Below are 18,472 nucleotides of genomic sequence, written 5' to 3'. Positions count from 1 at the left end.
GCCTTAGAAGTTAAGGTTGATGGGTTGTTGCCACTTAATTGCTATAGCACTTACTGAGTTAATTAGCAATGAATAAAATGTCATAAAAACATAAGACTGCACTACAGAAAATATTATAAACAAAAAGTAAACTAACATGATACTAGCAAATATGATACTTAAGAGATTAATAGCTAGAACTGGAAATAGCTTTTCACAATTGATAAGAAAACACAAACAGCTGGGCGCCAGTGGCTCATGCCTGTAATCCTAGGTACTCAGGAGGCTGAGATGTAAGGTTTGCAGTTCAAAGTCAGCCTGTGTAGAAAAGTCCATGATACTCTTATCTCCAATTAACTACTAAAAAGCTGGGCATGGAGTTCTGGCTCAATTGATAGAGCACTAACTTTGAGCACAAAAGCTGAGGGACAGTGCCAGGCCCCAAGTTCAAGCCATAGAACTAGTGGATTCATAGGCTGAGGTCAGGAGTAGAACTCAGGTGTAGTCAGGCAGGCAACAAGCAGAGGTTTAAATCAGTCAAAGTTAAATTGCAAACATTTACATTTGTAATCATATAAATTAGTGAGATAATTTAAAAAAACAAAATAAAGTACTTTATATAGATAGTATTTCAGAAAGTATGAGTTGGTACCACATTAACAGTGTGATTGTATATTTTGTTCAAGAACTTTAAAAATGCTATGTGCCTGACTCCTCTAAATTTCACCTCTAGGTATGTTGAAGAAAGATTTATGCAGAGATTGCTCTGGGTTGTTCATTGTGACAAAATTAGAAATAAGTTGAGATGTCTGCCAGCATATACTGGCACAGTGCTGGTGAAAGGGTTATGTTGTGTTTATAGGAAATTCCTGGCAAAGGACACATGATTATAATGTAGATGAAGAGTATATGAGTGCACATATAGTCTGTCCCCAGCCACAGATCTATTTACCTTCTTTTTTTTCCCCATGGATTTCTGTTTAGAGAGAAAAAGACAAGCTTTGAGAACCTTCATTTGTGTCTGCTGTCCCCTGCCCAGGCTTCTAGCCTATCAGAATCCTACTCTGGTACTTCTGTGCTCTTGGGTCTCTTCTCTCTGTTTCTGTTGGGGCAAAATTAACTCAAAGAAGAACCTCTTCTTATCTCATGCTTACTCAGCTTTGCCCCTTGATCACCAAAACCCTCTGTACAGGCCTTGAGGGATATAACGTTTGCAGACCTGGTAAACCTATGCATCAAATAGCTCTGCTGTCAAACCATAGCCTAGCATGTACTTCCTGCTGCTCTTTCATTCTTCTTATTCTTTTTTTTTTTTTTTTGGCCAGTCTTGGGGCTTGAACTCAGGGCCTGGGTGCTGTCCCTGAGCTTCTTTTGCTCAAGGCTAGCGCTCTACCACTTGAACCACAGTGCCACTTCTGGCCTTTTCTGTGTATGTGGTACTGAGGAACCGAACCCAGGGCTTCATGAATGTGAGGCATGAAGCCACATTCCCAGCCCCCTTCTTATTTTCTTAAACCAAACACCAGATTTCTCTAGTTTCCTTCCATTGAACATGTAGTCTCCCTCTTGTTCTATTAGCACCTTCTGACCCTCGGGGGCTCATTTTTCATTCTCAGTCACTCTAATAGTTCTATGCAAAGACAGCCATACCCATGATGGGTAAACATCTTGCTCTTTGCCAAAAGAGATATCCTTTATTCTTTTTCAGGAATGTTTTTCTTGAACTGGGGAAAGACAAAGCCTATCAAGGGCTTATGAGAGTCGTGAGAAGTCTTAATGCTGTAGGTGCTCAACTTTCTGATGGTGTCTGCAATTTGGTACACTGTATTTTCCTCTTACTTGTATAGTGTATTATTTTTGGCAATCTGTAGATCTTGCCAAATGCCACTAAACTTGATTTTTTCCAAGGGACTAATGACTCAGACAATAGTGATCTTTGAAATGTTTTTATTTTTACGGAGTGTTTTCATTTTAAGCCTTAAGAAAAGGGGACCACCCGGCATTTGTTCAGCTGCTTCTTCAGAGCTCTGGTTCTAAAACCTCTGATCAGGGAGAGACATTATAGAAATGATGCCTTCCAGTCACTCATTACAGATGTATGCTCTTAGGGTCTCACAGGCAGCTCTGTGTTTTTAACAAGCTTCAGAGTGACTTGCAGCTAGTGGGCGTTTCCTTTGCGAGCTGTGGGTCTTTAAACCCAGTCCAAGTAGAATTGCATTCAAGCTTACCTGTGAATTTTTCTCTGAGCAAGGTATTCCTAGATGCTGGGTTGAAGACTTTGCTTCCTGCCATAGTGGCACGTAAGCCACTTCTCACCACCACTCAGCACTCTCACATTGCTTCATTACTGGGCACTGGCTGTGCTTCCTGCCATGATTTGATCTGTCCTTATATTCTGGTCTATCTCACTAAGCTTCCACCCCCCCCCAACTTGTGGGCTCAGAGAGAGGAGAGACACTTCTTTCTACATCCCTAAGACATTGCTCAAGGTTAGACAGATCTATGACTGGAAGAGATGACCGGCACATGCTCCTGCTTGGGAGGTCTGTGTACCAACAGAAACTTCAAGAAAAACTCATTTTGGGGTCAGCAATATCTAAACACATTGCCTGCCCTAGGAGGACACGCTATTGGCAAGGTACAGAGTCCAAAGAGGAGGACAGGGAGGGGAGAATGATTTGATCTTGCTGAAAACCCCAAGGAGAAAAATTAGAGAGTACCTCTGAAACATTTGTGCTTTCCTGCAACAGATTGGGAGCAGTGGTCAGCTCCAATCTCAAGCTACCTGTGCCTGAGAGAGGTTGCAGGTTGTGACCTGTCAGTGTGGATGGCACTGGGCTCATTCACCCAGTTTCCTCCTGGGTGGGGATGTTTATGCAGGAACGTGGCCCGGATCCTGTTCACAGAATCCTGCTCCAGTGGTGATAAGGGCAAAGTGGGCAGAAGATGAACAAAACTTCCCAAGGGAGATGACTCTGAATTTTGCCCTTGAGAAGGCTCAGTTACTATGTACTTGTGGTCCTGGTGTCGCCTGAGTCAGATTTCCAGTGCTCTGATATAAAATCATAGCTAGTGTCAGGTAGCAGCTTCTAGCTCAGGGTGCCTTCAATTGCTTGTTCTTCCTTCTTCCTCTGGAATCTTGCTGGTCAGAATGGACTCTTGTTCTCTCTCAAATGAAAAGAAATTCCTTTCCTACTAGCTATGAGGTCAGAGCAAGCAGCCCAGAGATCCAAGATGTAGCAGTGAAGGGAAACAGCAAGTGGCCGGGCCCAAGGACAAAACAGAAATGGATGGCAGGGGCTCAGGAGGTGAGGGGGCGGGGCCTCTGAGCAAGTGCAGCTCAGGGAAGTTCCCAGGCCCACAGTTAAAGCCCCAGGACTGCCAAAAAAAAAAAAAAAAGTTGAGCTGTGTAACTTAAGATAGAAACAAATAGATACAATTGGGAAAGTTAGGGGAGAATAGTGGAAAGGGTGACACTGTTTGAGATGCCTTATACTTACAAAGCTGACTTGTTAAATTGAACTCCTTTTGTGTGGCTTATTTAGATTTAAAAAAAAAAAAAAACTTTTTTAAAGGTCTAGGCCTGAAAGGTGTTTCTTCTCATACCTTAGAGGCAGCTTATCTAGGCCCACAAGCTACTCTGCATACACTGGTTCTGATTGCCTGAGTTCTCCCTGACAGCTGATTCTCCCTCCTGTTGTACAGGCCTGTTATAAATGTGTGTCCTGAAGCTGACTGGAAAGGAGCAAGTCTCTGTATCAGCCTTTGGGTAATTCTTGTTGTAAGGAGCAGTTTTTAGACCTATTTAATGACTGGGGTGATTCCACCCTTTTTTCTGATAACCAGGTCTGTGGGCTAAGGCTGCACAGCCATCTCAACAATACCTTCTGTGGTCTGCATGCCTCCCCAGCTTCCTTCTCCTCCATATCAGGGCCTTTCCTTGGGCTTCTAGTGGCTCTGTGGAGCTTTTTAGCTGGTGTCTTGCTGTTTGAGTCTTCTCCTAGCTTTTCTTTTCTTTTCTTTTCTTTTCTTTTTTTTTTTTGTCTGTCGTGGGTCTTGAACTCTGGGCCTGGGTACGGTCCTTCAGCTCTTCTGCTCAAGGCTAGCGCTCTACCCCTTGAGCCACAGTGCCACTTCCGGTTTTCTGGTGATTTAGTGGAGATCAAGAGTCTCATGGACTTTCCTGCTCGGGTTGGCTTTGAACTACAATCCTTGGATCTCAGCCTCCTGAGTAGCTAGGATTATAGGCGTGAGCCACTGTTGCCCAGCTTCCTCCTAGCTTTTCTAAGTATTGATGTTGAGCATATCATCCCAACTCACACATCTCCTGGAACTGGCTTTGCTCCTGGATTTTGTTTCTCTCTCTGACTTAGCATTTGTTGGGTTTGGTGCATCTGGGCTGGTGTCTTTCTGTCATAGAAATTCCTCAGCCATAAGTTTCACATGTGGACTCTCTCCACTCTTTTTCCTTACTCTCTTTTTGGGACTCTAGTTGCATATAATTTCCTTTCCAGTTTGCCATCTTCATGTCTTGTTGTGCTCATTGCTTATTATCTCTCTAGAAATAACTACTCTGCTATCAAATTTTCCATATGTTTAATATAGATTTGGATTTTCTTGTGTTTCTAATTTAGTTAAATCCTCCTCCTGACTGCCTGGTCATTCTACAATGATGATTCCTTGGTCCTCATTGTAGAATTATAGACATATCAGGGAAAACCAGTAATGAGGCTTTAAATGTACCTCTCACCATTAGAAGAGAGATACTCACAAATTCTTTGGCATAAACTCTGAAATGGGTACACTAGCTTTCAAAGCTGGTGCTCACAGCTCTTTGCATCTCTTCTTTTAGTGCTTCTGCTTTGCGTTTGAAATACTAGCGGGCCTTATTAACCAGCTCCTGGTGTTTTGCACCAGTTAGAGCACAATGGACCTGACTGGAGTAGGAGGCAGGGCCAGGGTAGGCAGGGAACTTTGCAAAAGGGATGGGATCATCACCCAGCTGAAACAGATCTGGCTTGTTATCAGAGCCTCCACCCCCACTTTAATGTGTAATAAAGACTTTTTCATTCTCCAGTCTTTCATCAAGTTTTTTTTTTTTCTTACTGTGGCCTCTAGAGAACAAGGGACTTATTTATAGTCAAGAGAGTGGTCATAATTTCCAAAAGAAGTTGGTACCTGCTTTGCTGTTTATTTTTCGACTTGAATATTTGCTCACTGCCTCAGCCTTAGTTTCTTGGTGGTTTGGCAAGTGAGTCAATGCCTTCCATGTTCTCTTTGCTCCTGTAGATTCAGAGCGTTCAGAATCCCAGGATGGGGGTGCTGCTTCTAATAGAAGTGATGGAAATCATATTTGAATGTTGTTTGGGCTCTTTTTTGGGGGGGGCGGTTGTGGGGCCTTGTTGGGTCTTCGTCCGTCCCACAAAAGACGGACGGGGTCCGAGGAAAGGTAAGCGCGGGGCTCGCCCGTTCCCTAGCCTCCCTCAGCCCAGGAGACAATCAGACACAGCGGGGAGCCAAATCCAGCAGGTAGAAAAACTCGTTTATTAACAGAGAGCAGCCCCTTTTTAAAGACAAAGAGGGTGGGTGGTATGGTAAGGGAGGAAGAGGAACCAATCACTGTCAAGGTCACACCCTATCATTCACCTGAGCCTTCACGGGCTGGTTAGGTACTGATCAGAAGATCAATTGGGGCCTGCCCACTCTACCCTCTCCCAGAGCCATCTTGGCTGGCCATGTGCTCTTCAGTAAATTAGGCTCTGCCCACTCAAGCCCTTCCCAGCGCCATCTTTGCTGCCCATGTGCTCCACAGGGCCTGAACTCTGGGCCTGGGCGCTGTCCCTCAGCTCTTCAACTCAAGGCTAGCGCTCCACCACTTGAGCCACAGCACCACTTCAGCTTTTTTCTTTTTGCTTATGTGTGCTAAGGAATCGAACCCAGGGCCTCAGGCAAGGCAAGCACTCTACCACTGAGCCACCTTCCCAGCCCCTGTTGTTTGGGCTTTTGAGAGCTGGGAAATACCAGGAAATTATACTTTTTACATAGAAAACTAGTACCTGGCAATTGTGCTTTTTTACATAAAACTCTTAATACAAAAAACGCTAACCATGACCCCAACTTTGAGTCTGATTAACCCTGTCTGTATTAGTCAGAATTCTCCAGAAAAGACATAGGGCATACAGAGATATATAGGTAGGGAGAAACTTGCATGATCAAAGAGGCTGAGGAGTCCCATGTTCTGCTGACCATAAGCTGGAGTCCCAGGAAAGCTGATAGTGTAACTTGCAGTCCAGAGCCAAAGGCCTGAGAGCCAGAGGAACCAATGGTGTACTAAGTACCTTTCAGAGTCCCAATTTCCAAGAATGAGGAGTATCATTATCTGGGAGGAGCTGAAGATGGGCCTCCTGGTTGAAGCAGAAAGAGGAAGAGGAAATCTCTTCTTCCACCATTTTGTTCTATCTGGACCTTGAAAGGGGTGGGTCTTCCTTACTAAGTCCTCGGATTCGTAAGCTAGTTTCTCGGTGGGACAAAGGGTGAACCAATTCAGCAGTGAAACCCACTAGACGTTAGGTTGGAAAATGAATTCAGGAAGCTAAGATCTGAGGAACACTGTTCAAAGCCAGCCACAGCCGGAAAGTCTGTGAGACTCTTATCTCCAATTAACCACCAGAAAACTGGAAGTGGCACTGTGGCTGAAGTGGTAGAGCACTCACCTTGAGCTGAAGAGCTGAGGGGCAGTGCCCAGGACCAGATCGACCAAAAAAAGAAAATTAACTATGCAACTTTGGGGAGAGGATAGTCAGGCCCATCTGTACATCACCCTTACAATAATTTTTTTTAAAAAGTTAATTTCTTCCAAATGCCCCTTTATAGACACACCTATTCCCCAAAACATTTACTAGTCCTTAGCCCAGTCAAGCTGGCACAAAATTAACCATCACAAGTTATGTAGGGTTTTACTTATTATGCTATATGAGACAGCCTTATTGTGTATAAAAAGTCTTTGAGTGATACTTACTTTTCTGATATCTTGTAACTTAAGTACTGTGATACAAAATTAGTAGTACTCAAATATTGATACAAAGTTTGCCTGTCTTAAGTTATATGATAGGTGAATAAGGAGGGAAGAGGCAAAGACTTTTTTGTCTGTATGTGCTGCTATTGGGTCTTGAACTCGTCCTAGATGTTGCCTTTAGATTTTTTTTGTTCAAGGCTGGTGCCCTACCACTTGAAATGTTTCCAGATTTTTGTTTTTTAGTGGTTAGAGGTAAGAGTCTCATGAACTTTATACCACAGGCTGGCTTCAAACTACAATCCTCAAATCTCTTAGCTAGTATTACACATGTGACCCACCAGTGCCCAGCAAAGAAGCAAAGATTTTTGCCTAATATATGTATATATATACAAAGATTTTTGCCTAATATATGTATATATATCATATATATCACATATATCATATATACATATCATATATACATATATTAGGCAAAAATATTTGTATATATCATATGATATATATACATATATTAGGCAAAAATCTTTGCTTCTTTGCTGGGCACTGGTGGGTCACATGTGTAATACTAGCTTAAGAGATACATATATGTATATATACATGTAGGTATATATATGTATATATACCTATATGTATATATGTATATATACATATATATGTATATATACATATATACACCCCCACACACAGGTGTATTCATAACAAAATTAGAAAATGCTTGTTATAACAACAGTTCTCATTTCTGTAACTGTCAAATGGCTGTAGTTGATGTTCATAGCTATGCCCATCCCATACCCATACTGTGTTCCTTCTACCTTTAGCAAGTGCCTCAGTGGGTCTTGTTCTTTACCTGAAGGGGGCCCATACCTTCATTCCTGAAGAATCCAGGCCATTTGTCACTCTGACCTTAATACAGAGGGCCTGATGATACTGTTCTACTGCATGGTAGACCTTCTTCTTCACCTCCATCATAGGGTGGCAGTCTGGTTTCCTCTTTGTGGTAGGGATCAGTCATCTCTGTCCACACGGCTCCCTTCTCACACTGTTAGCTAGAGAAATGAAGACCCCACAGTGGCCAGGGCAGTCTTAACTTCCATTTGGTGTGGTGTCTCCTGTAGAAGCATCCCCCACTCCCTCTGAAACTAGGACTTTTCGTACCCAGAGCATAAGGCCGTGGGAAGAGGAGGCAGAATTTTGCTACTGGGTCACTTTTGGTGGTGGTGAATTGTATCATTCTCAGATCTACCCCTTTATTTCCTGGATGCATGAACTCTGCTATGGGAGAAACAGCACAATACATGGCTCCTTGATCTAGAGCAACCACAGTGTCTGGGGAACCTGTCCCCACCCCTGTACATGTGCGCTTGGAAAGCAGTTGGCTCTGTAGCTATGTCTTCAAACAGCCACTCCAGCGTTCTGTCAAGTCAGTTGCTCAGGGTGGTATAGCTAGAATTGCAGGCACCTGCACTGGGCTTTTCCCCCCAAAAAAACTTTAAAGAGTTTTGTGAGGTGCCAGTGGCTCATGCTTATAATCCTACCTACTCAGAAGGCTGAGATCTGACGATGATGATTCGAAACCAGCCTGAGTAGGAAAGTCCATGAGACTCTTACCTCCAATTAACGGCCAAAGAGCCAGGAATGGAGGTGTGACTCAAGTGGTAGAGTACTAGCCATAAGCAAAAATGCTCAGAAATGGCATGTTGGTCCTGAGTTCAAGCCCCAGGATCAGCACCAACCAAAAAAAAATTTTTTGGCAGCACTAGTGTTTGAAATCAGGGCCTTGAACTTGCTATACAAGTACTATACCACTTGAGCCATAGCCCTAGCCTTTTAAATACAATATTTAAATCTTTGCTTATTGATCTTCCACATAAATACTTTTTTGTTGTCATACAGAAAAATGCACAGTGTGCACTTGGAAGCTCAGTTGTGAAGCCCGTGCATAGGTAGCTGTCCCTTGGCCAGGCGGTGCCCATTGCCAGCACCTTAGGGAGTCACCTTGCTCCTAGCCCTCTCCTCAGAGGGACGTGGCTCTGACCCACAAGATCATAATGCTCTTACTTTCCTTTATGATTTGCATTACATACATATTTCTTAAGTAATGCAGTTAGTTTTGCTTTGTTTTGAATTATAATATGTGGAATAATGTTTCAATCTATTCTTTCATTGTTGGTTTGTGTATTTATTGATATGAGCGGCTGTAACTGAGTCTCAGCACTAAGTAGACAAAGTTGTAAGGTGCCATTTGTTTTTCCATTTAACACTCAAGCAATGAATGCTCCATGTCCAAGCAAGGTTTCTGTGAGCATTCCTGTTTGTGTCTCATTTGGGTAGGACTTTTCTATCCAGGTAGTAAAATTACCAGGAATACATACCTCCAGTTTGGACAATGCCAGACTGTCTCTCGGACAGCTGTGACACTTCTCACAGGAGAGTGAGTGTCTTTGTCACCCTTGGAATTGTCAGGATTTTCTATTTTCCCATCTGTTGCATGGTGACTGCCTTTCCCTGATGACCAGCAAGCGTCCTGGTGCTTAGACACCGGCTGAATTACCCTCTCACACCTCTTGTTCTGCCAGTAGCAGATAGGGTTGCTATTGTGATGGAGTTGCTTGTGAGTTTAAAATGCATTCTTTACACAGGATGATGTGATGTTGCCCCAGAGAGTGAGGCTGCAACATGAAGCTTCCCTCCAGCACCCAACTAGCGTGAGTACAGTGCCTTTCCTGTGTTGTCCCACCTTTGATGAGATTGCCAGTATGATTCTGTACACAGAGACCTTTCCTCAGTGTGAAAAGAATTTACATATGATCAGGGTTCTGTGGCTGGCATGTCTCTATTGCTCAAGAGTGGTTTCCTTTGAAGAAAATCATGCTTCTCATTTTGGATCCTGCATGACACTTCAAAATGCATAGAAAGGATTGCTTTGTTTGTTTTCTTCTTTGTCATCAGCATTTTGAAGCTGAGCCTTGGGCTTGAGGACCAGACTGAAAACTCTGGCACTGGCAGATTTAAAATCTCTCTCTCATCCTCTGAGCTTCATAGGTGCTTGACCACCCTGGGCTTCGTGGGAGGTTGGTTGCGCCCTGCCTGTCCTCACCTCTCACCTTGGAGGAATGAAAGCATGTATGCCTCACTTTGCCCTTCTCCCCAGGGTCCTTGCTGCCATTTCTTTTTCTGTGTGTGTGGGTTCACTAGTACTGGTCTTGAACTATAAGCCTTGTGCTCTCATTCAGGTTTTTCACTGACACTGGTGCTGTATCTCTTGAGCCTTGTCTCCTGACCAGCATTGTGCTGACTAACTGCAGATAAAAGTCTTAGGACTCTTCTATCCAGACTGGCTTCAAAACACAATCCTCAGATCTCATACCCGAGTAGTGAGGATTACAGATGTGAGCTACTGATGCCCAATTTCTGTCCACTTTTGTCTGGGTACAAGGTGGAGGCTCGTCCCCATAGGAAATCTGAGGGCAGTCCCAAGTGCAAAGTTGTGGATCAGGGACACAACAGTATGTGCATAAGTGTGTGAAAGCAGACAAGAAATTCAGATGGAAGACAGGCTGCTGTCCTGGTAGCAGAGGAGTCCTGGTTGCTGTCCCCACTGTGGATTTGCAGGGTCCTGGGAGGCCCAGGACCCCAAGTAGACTATAAAGGCTTCTGTGTGTGGCATGTGTCAGAGAGGGCAGGATAACTTTTGTGTCTTTTTCTGGATCCTGAATGAGTCCCGGGCCTACCAAGGAGAAGCCACAAATAGTGTAACTGCACATTTTCATGGCAGTCTGTGACCACAGACTCCAGAAGTTGCTTTTCTAAGGTTTAAAGGCATAGAATACTTCATTTTTTTCCCTTTATAGCCAGAGAGAGATCAGAGAGTGTCTGACGGCACATCCCTCATGAAGCTGTGAGAGCTCTGTCTGTACTAGGCATTAGTACCCCTAGCCCAAGGACTGGCCTCATTGAGTACCACGGCCTAGGCATTTCTATCCCAGCCTCCAAAAGTCCTGGTGGACCTCTTAGTCACATGAAGGAGAGATTATATGCATAGAATGTGTTTCGGGTGCTGGTTCCTTGTCAGGAAGAAGCAAGTCTGTCTTTATGGATTTCTGTGCAGTGTATGTAAGGACTGAGACTTCCAGAAAGCCCTCCCAATGGCTCTGAAAGGTGAGGTAAAATTGCATCTGGAAGTTAGAGAAGAAAGAAACAGTATGATTATTTAAAAAAAAAAAAGCTTCTTTCCCAAAGTTGTGTGCTTGAGTGCTGAGAACACTACTAGTACCATTTCACTTGTTGTGAAACTGAAGAGACAGACTGTTTTGACCCCGGTGGAAAGTAGTGTCTGTGTAGCTGTGGTCTAGAGCTCATGTTAAAGGCTACGTGTTTCCAGATGTTTAACTTACAGTACATACTGGAAACTTGTAAAGAATTTTGTAAAGAGTGTTGACATTTGGAGAGCAAGATACTTGGAAATACGTTTTCATTTCCATCCTAAAACAGACTATATGCAATTTTGAAGTCATTTACTTAGGTCTCTTTGCCATTCATTCAAACAAACTGCTAGCTAAGAATGTTTAGGAAGTTGGAAAAATTATTAAACTGTCAGTTTGTTTTAATCAAAACAACCATTTCAAATTAAGATTTACATTTTATAGGTTGTTTACAGTCTAGACTGTGACTAGACCGAGAAGCTCCACTCAGCATGTGGTACAGAACCGTGGTCACATCTGTACACAGCTGCAAGGTGGGTGGAGCACCTCCATCCCTTCTCCCACACTCCTAGGATGGCGTGACCAATGGCTGTGTCCAACACAGCCCAAGGAAGGCTAATATTGTGACCTACAGAATCCTAATCTATAGTTGCTGGTCAGCAGCTTTGTCTGTTATGCTGTGTAGTTTGTTCTGAAGGAATGAAATGAATGTTCTTTATTCCTACACTGTCATTATTTCCTTAAGGTCAAGAAAGCCTTATAAGAAAATGACTTAGGAGGAAACACCTTAATGACTTGTGCCACTGTTAATTTCACTGCAGAATTTTACATTTTGAGCAGTCCTGGGCAGCTGTAAGTGTAGTGTGTATTCCTACCTATCACTTGTTTCCCAAGTCCTTGCAACAGAGATGCATTTTGAAGCCTATGGGATGGAGTGAGGAGCTCCATGTTTGCTCCATGGGGTCCTTAGATGGCCAGAGGAAGGGGCCACGGGATGCACAGCTTCAGGAAAACCAAGGCTAGTCAGGCTGGAGGCAAGATGTCATCACCCCACAGATGAGGCACCTTGTAGATAGGCATAGTGGTGCATGGAACTTACCCTTGGTTTGGGGACAGAAGGGTATTCAAGGGCTAAGTATAGGCCTTCCTTGTACAGAGGGTTACTGAGTGGATTTCTGTTCAGAACATCCAGTTACCTCTGGGAGTTGGAGCTAATGTCAGTAATAGGAACGTAGACATCAGCCACAAGCAGTGAGGACAAGAGAACTCAGGTGCCTGAACTCTCAGGTCCGTCCCATTTCACATTGGGGAGAGCAAGCATTCAAAAATGACAGAGCCAGTGATTCCTGTCTTTTTAAACCCACATCTCCTAGAACCTTCAGCCATCTTGTTAGAAGGGATCTTTACCCCATATGCATTCTCGCCAACCTTCAACCACCCTGTGAGGCAGGAACTTCCCCTCTTAATACAGTCTCACTAATCCTCATCCACCCTCGGAGGCTGAGTCAAGATCTTCACCCTAAGTATAGTCTCATCCACCTTCATCCACCCTGTGAGTGGAGTACTTTGCCTCTAAATATACTCTTGTCAGCCCTTATTCTCTCAGTAAGATGGCAGTCACCTCTAAGTACAGACTTACCTTTATCCTTCTGTGAATTTTTTAAAAAAAATTTTTTTCTTTGGGTCCGGTCGTGGGGCCTGAACTCTGGGCCTGGGTGCTGTCCCTCAGCTCTTCAGCTCAAGGCTAGCGCTCTACCACTTGAGCCACAGCGCCACTTCTGGCTGTGGTGCTGAGGAATCGAACCCAGGGCCTCATGCACCATTCTGTGAATTTTTTTAAATTTTTTTAAATTTTTATTTTTTGGGGGGGTCCAGTTGTGGGCCTGAACTCTGGGCCTGGGCGCTGTCCCTCAGCTCTTCACCTCAAGGTGAGCACTCTACCACTTGAGCCACAGCGCCACTTCCGGCATTTTTTCCTGCTTATGTGGTGCTGAGGAATTGAACTCAGGTCCTCATGCATGCAAGGCAAGCGCTCTACCACTGAGCCACCTTCCCAGCCCCCATTCAGTGAATTTTAAAAGGACATCCACTCTCTCTACTCTTTTTCAGTATGATTCTGGAACTCCTAGCCAGAGCAATAAGGCAAGAAATAGACACAAGCAGTGTCTATATAAGCTGCCCTCCCCTGTGCCATGCTCTAATTCCTAAAGTTGAGTGGAGCTGGCATGCAGGCACCCCCAGTAGGTGTGTATATATGTTGTATATCTGCGTTGTCAGACAAGTATGTTGTGTGCACATTGTATGTGCAGTTTTGAGGCATTTCGCACGCATAGTACTTTTGTGTATATGTGGATAGCGATATACTAAGTGTGTATGTGTTATGTCTCTCTGTAGGCTATTGATATGTGTACATATATGTGTTCTGTCCTTCATGCCAGTCACAGGCCAGCTGTGCCTGGAGTAGATTTTCCCCTGCCCTGGGTCCCACACACCACAGTTGACCATTTAAGTCCAATGTGTTAGTTATGCCAAAAGCTGGGTAAATGTAGATGTTCTGATGGCCCAGGTGAAAAGGAAAAGTCAGCTAGTCAGAGCGCCTGGGCTTCACTGTATTGGCTGTGGATCCCTTGTGCTGTACCTTTATCCAAAGAAGTCCTGCTGAAGGGGTCTGTCTGTCTGAACACATGGATACCCCAACTCTGTGAGCCCCACAACCAGGTCAGTAGTCACTTCGCATGCATGCCTGGGTTAGAATTAGTAATACCCTTAGAGACCTAGAAGGTCCCAGAGGGATTTAATCTTACCCAAGTACTAGACTGACTGACGGTGTCCTTGGTTCTCGAGGGAAAAGGAATGGCAGTGTCACAAAAGGCAGGCGACTGAGTGTCATGGCTGCAGTTCTGCCTGGGGTTGGGAGGCCATGGCATGAGGAATACTCTGCTTACCTTCCCCAAGTGCCTTCCTAGAGACAGCAGCTGGTTCACTGATACAGCAGTCTGGGCAGCTCATAGGTGGTTCAGAAAAGATCCTGCAGATCCTCACCCCCTCAGAACATGGCCCTGTATCCCACACGAGGGTGCATCCATCCCCTCACGTCACAGCCCCACCTCAGAATACATCTGTCAGTGGCCCTGTAACTCACTCTTTTTGCTTCCTATCAGGTATCATTTTGGATGGTGTCACATAAACTGTTGGCTTCCTTGGCCTTTAATACTGCTGGCTCTGAGCCTTCTGGCCTTGAACCTGACTTCGTTTCCCCCCCTTTCCTTCCAGTTTTTCACTTCCTCTGGCAATAGCCCCAGCCACTGGAAGCGTATTCTAGATAAACCACCTGCACTTTCTGCAGGATCTACCTGCTGTAGGTCTGAACACTTCCAAGGCGCTCAGAGGTGAGGATCAAGCCCTCTAAATGGTCAAAGGGGCCTGTAAATAGAGGCCAGTCCCTGTGTGGACCTCGGGTCGTGCTCACATACTGGCACAGGGCAGAGGACTGGCAGTTACGGCGTGAGCCACATGGCAGGAGTATACAGTTACGCAGGAGGAGATGGGGACATGTTCTGTAACAGGGCTGTATTTTGAGGAAATGGGGACTTATTCTGATGGGAGAACATGTTCTGAGATGATGGGGTTGTGTTCTGAGATAGAGAGGAGAACCTGTTCTGAAGAGGGGACATGTTTTGAGGAGATTGGGATACATTCTGAGATGCGACACACATCTTGAGGAAGTGGGGACGTGTTCTGAGGGTCTGAGTATGCATTCTGACGTTAGGGTGTGTCCTGAAGAGTTGTATTCTGAGGAGATTACGATAACCCTAAAGGAGACAGGAATGAATTCTGAAGTGGGGATATGTTCTGGAGAGAGATGCTGCATTCTGAGGATGTTTTCTGGGAGTTGGAGATGGGTTCTGAGGAAATGGAGACACATTTTGGGGTGGAGATACACTCGAATTTTGAGGTGAAGATGCCTTCTGAGGTGGAATACGTTCTAGCGTAGGGAGATGTTCTAAGGGGGTGAAGCACAGCTGAGGTGGGATATGCTGTCTGTTCCTGGTCAGGAAGTCATGGATGTTGAGGTGCTACTGTGGCCAATAAGAAGGAGAGTCTGGACAGAGGAGGCCGTGCTATAGGAAGGATGAGCTATAATACCAACTCATCATTACTTGGCGTGTTGTCATACCCAACTCATTCCTAGTAGCTACTGAGTTAACTGCCCTCAATCAGGCTGAGGGCAACACTAGCCATTTGCTACCAAGAAACTACTCAAGACCCCCATGTGAGTCTAGTGTTCCCCCTCCCCTCCTTTTGTGACAAGGACTTTTACCTAACTCAACCTAGGTCCCACAGATTTGAGTTTGGTGTATAGATATTATATACTTAAAATAGCATGAAATATATTCATAAAAGATCACAAGATCGTAGGTTTTAATTGTTGTTGTTTTACAGATCATAGGATGCCAAGTGCAGAGAGATCCCCCAAACTCTACTGAGCGATACACACGTTGGATCAACCAGTTGGCATCCGATCAGCTTCTGACACAGGTACTGATCATTGGTTGTTTTTGTCCTTATTGCAAACCTGGTTTTCTTAGGCTGGGGAGAGGAAATAGGAGACGTTCTGAGGAGAAATTGTATGTTTCCTCTCAGTGCAGTTGGTGTACTGTTGGGGTATAGTTTCTATGTCTTCACTTGTCCACTGGTGATTGGACAGTGATCAGGTAGAGCACAGTTCCCCACCCTTTGGAGATTTGACAGTCAGGCTGATGCAGGCTCCCATTCAGGACACTAACTTGGAGGGGAAAGTTGCTCAGAATCTAGAGAGGGCATTTCAGAGTCTCCAAGTGTACCCCTCACACGTCTGTTGAGCCTGCTGACATGCACATTGTCAACGGTCAGAGTGACCCTAGCCCTGGGGTAGGATAGCTGGGTGCTGGCCATGGCAGTGGATGAGGGATGGTTGTAGTACTGGGTAGAGGAAAGCCGTAACTGGGTGGAGAGGTGTAGAGATGGACAAAAGGCTGAGCAGAGGGTAGATGTGTCACGAAGGTGCCCGTGCCAGCAGATGGAGGTGACCATGGCACTAACTGCTCTCTCCAGTTTGAGCTGCAGTGTGGAATGAGAACCATGAGCATCACTGGGTTGGTGACTATCGGTGGCCACCCTCCTTGGGTCCTTGGATGACCCTTGGGCGGCAGAGACTCTCGTCCTCGTGTCAGGACAGCCCTTGCTGTACGAGGAATGGCTGGGGAAGGCCTCTGCCTCAGAGACCTGGCTAAATGTTGCTGTCACTGGGTGACAGATTGTGCGTGGAATGCTGCAGTCTTAGTAAACTTGGAAGCATGCTTAAAACAGAGCTAACTGTGGCTGTTCAGGAGACTACCTGTGTGAGCTGGAAGACAGTTCTGCATTCTAAGTCATCAAAATGGCTGTAAGCCATCAGTCCCAGCATTTGTTCAGTTTTAGGCTGGCTTAGAATAGAAGTCAGTACTGCATGTCCACTGGCAGCAACTTTCATGGAGACTACAAGTAAATACTCAATGGGCTTGCTTGCGCCCTCTCTCTCTCTCTCTCTCTCTCTCTCTCTCTCTCTCTCTCTCTCTCTCTCTCTCTCTTTCTCTCTCTCTCTCTGACTTAGGTCTGTGTCTATGAAAAACTTGTTTCATTTTTATTTATGCATTTTGGTGGTACTGGGCTTTGAACTCAGGGCCTTGTGCTTGCTAGGCAGGCATTGTACCACTTCAGCCACCCCACCAGTCTTTTTTATGTTGGTTGACTTTTGAGATAGGGTCTCAATTTATGGGCTGACTGGCCTAGACTGAAATACTCTTGTGCTTCTCTGCACCTCACCCCACACGCTCCGCACCTGTGCTTGCCTGTATTGTTGGGATGAAAGGTACATAATAACACTCTCAGCCATTGCTTGAGATTTAATCTCAACTTTTTTTGCCTGGCTGGCCTCAAACCCCTATCTCCTAATTTCTGCCTTCCAAGTATCTAGGATTATAGGTTTGAGCTTCTGCTTGGCCGATTTTTTTGTTTTTAATGGAAAGAAATAAGTGTCTCTTCATTGGTAACATAACCTTAAACAATTTTTTAAAACACTATATTTGTACAAATTAGGGGGCTAATTTGAGTGAGAAAAAGTTACAAGAAGCAAGCCTGGCCTCTAGCTCTTTCAGCCATTGCTTGGACTCAACTCTTCCTTCTGAGGTGTGACCCTGGCCTTCTGACTGTAGAATGCCTTGTTTTGTAGGACCTTAGTTAAATGGAGTCCTGTCTCAGATAGAACGTTTACATTAGCTTTAAGGATGTCTTTCCATTTCACCCTGGGACCATTTAAAATACCATGAAAGAAATCTATTTAGGATCTTCCTCATGGACTATTAGGGTATTGTTCTGTCTGTGAAGGTCTGGATTGGAATTAATTATTTTGAATGTGGATAATCTGTTAGTGCAGCCTCATTTGCTGCAAGGTGACACTTTCTCCTTTGCATCCTGTCACAGGCCTATTGCTCACACATACATTGATTTGTCTAAACTCTGTTTTCCCCAGTAACCATTTGTTGACCTTTACCTCCTGATATAACCACAACAGCTTCTAGAATTGTTCTTGAGTTGGCTGAGTAGCTCAGCTCTCTAACCTTCCTAGGACCTTTGCATTTGCACACAGTTTTGAAATCAGGTCATTGTTTTCTACCCCAAAAGCATACTGACTACATACAAAAGAACACAACCAGACCCTTATTTTTACCAAAGGCAAAGAATGGTCTATGAGAGAGAGAGAGAGAGAGAGAGAGAGAGAGAGAGAGAGAGAGAGAGAGAGAGAGAGAGAGAGAGAGAGAGAGAGAGAGAGAGAGAGAGAGAGAGAGAGAGAGAGAGAGAGTGTGTGTGTGTGTGTGTGTGTTCTGGTCCTGGGTTTGACCTAAGGCCTGGGCACTCACTCTTCCTAAGCTTTTTCTGCTCAAGGCTAGCACTTTACCATGTAAGCCACAGCTCTACTTGTAGTGTTTTGGTTATTAATTAGAACAAAGAATCTCAAGGATTTTCCTGCTTGGGCTGGCTTTAAATTGCGCTCTTCATATCTCAACTGCCTAAGTAGCTAGGATTTTAGGTGTGAACCCCTGGAACCTGGCTTGTCCATACTTTTATCTTCTGCTTGACATTCTTTGAGCTGCCCTTATAGAGTGAAGAAGAGCATGTCAGAGCTCTTGATGTGAGTCCTGCGAGTGGTCACAGTCAGTCAGCGTTGCTACAAGCCCCGTGGAGAGTGCCTAGTGGT

The 18,472-nt window shown here is 44.7% G+C and overlaps 1 protein-coding gene across 9 annotated transcripts in view; it reads left to right on the top strand.

Moving 5' to 3' along the window:
- Window positions 1-18,472, top strand: part of LOC138815378 (queuosine-tRNA galactosyltransferase) — a 65,738-nt gene that overhangs the window by 5,424 nt on the left and 41,842 nt on the right. For 8 of the 9 annotated variants that reach the window (XR_011368310.1, XR_011368309.1, XR_011368313.1 and 5 more), the window contains exons 5-6: window positions 9,634-9,699; window positions 15,640-15,735. Coding sequence is in view for 5 of the 9 variants with exons in the window: in XM_070004766.1 (XP_069860867.1) it covers window positions 9,634-9,699; window positions 15,640-15,735 (162 nt within the window). In the remaining 4 variants the exon portion in view is untranslated. The remainder of the gene's footprint in view (window positions 1-9,633; window positions 9,700-15,639; window positions 15,736-18,472) is intronic. The other variant, XM_070004777.1, reaches the window with a different exon arrangement.

This window comes from Dipodomys merriami, unplaced genomic scaffold (genome assembly GCF_024711535.1).
Source record: "Dipodomys merriami isolate MVZ:Mamm:240054 unplaced genomic scaffold, mDipMer1.0.p SCAF_1091, whole genome shotgun sequence".
NCBI classification, from domain to species: Eukaryota; Metazoa; Chordata; class Mammalia; order Rodentia; family Heteromyidae; genus Dipodomys; species Dipodomys merriami.
The sequence above is the reverse complement of the archived record's forward strand: the minus strand, read 5'-3'. Positions and strand labels throughout refer to the sequence as shown.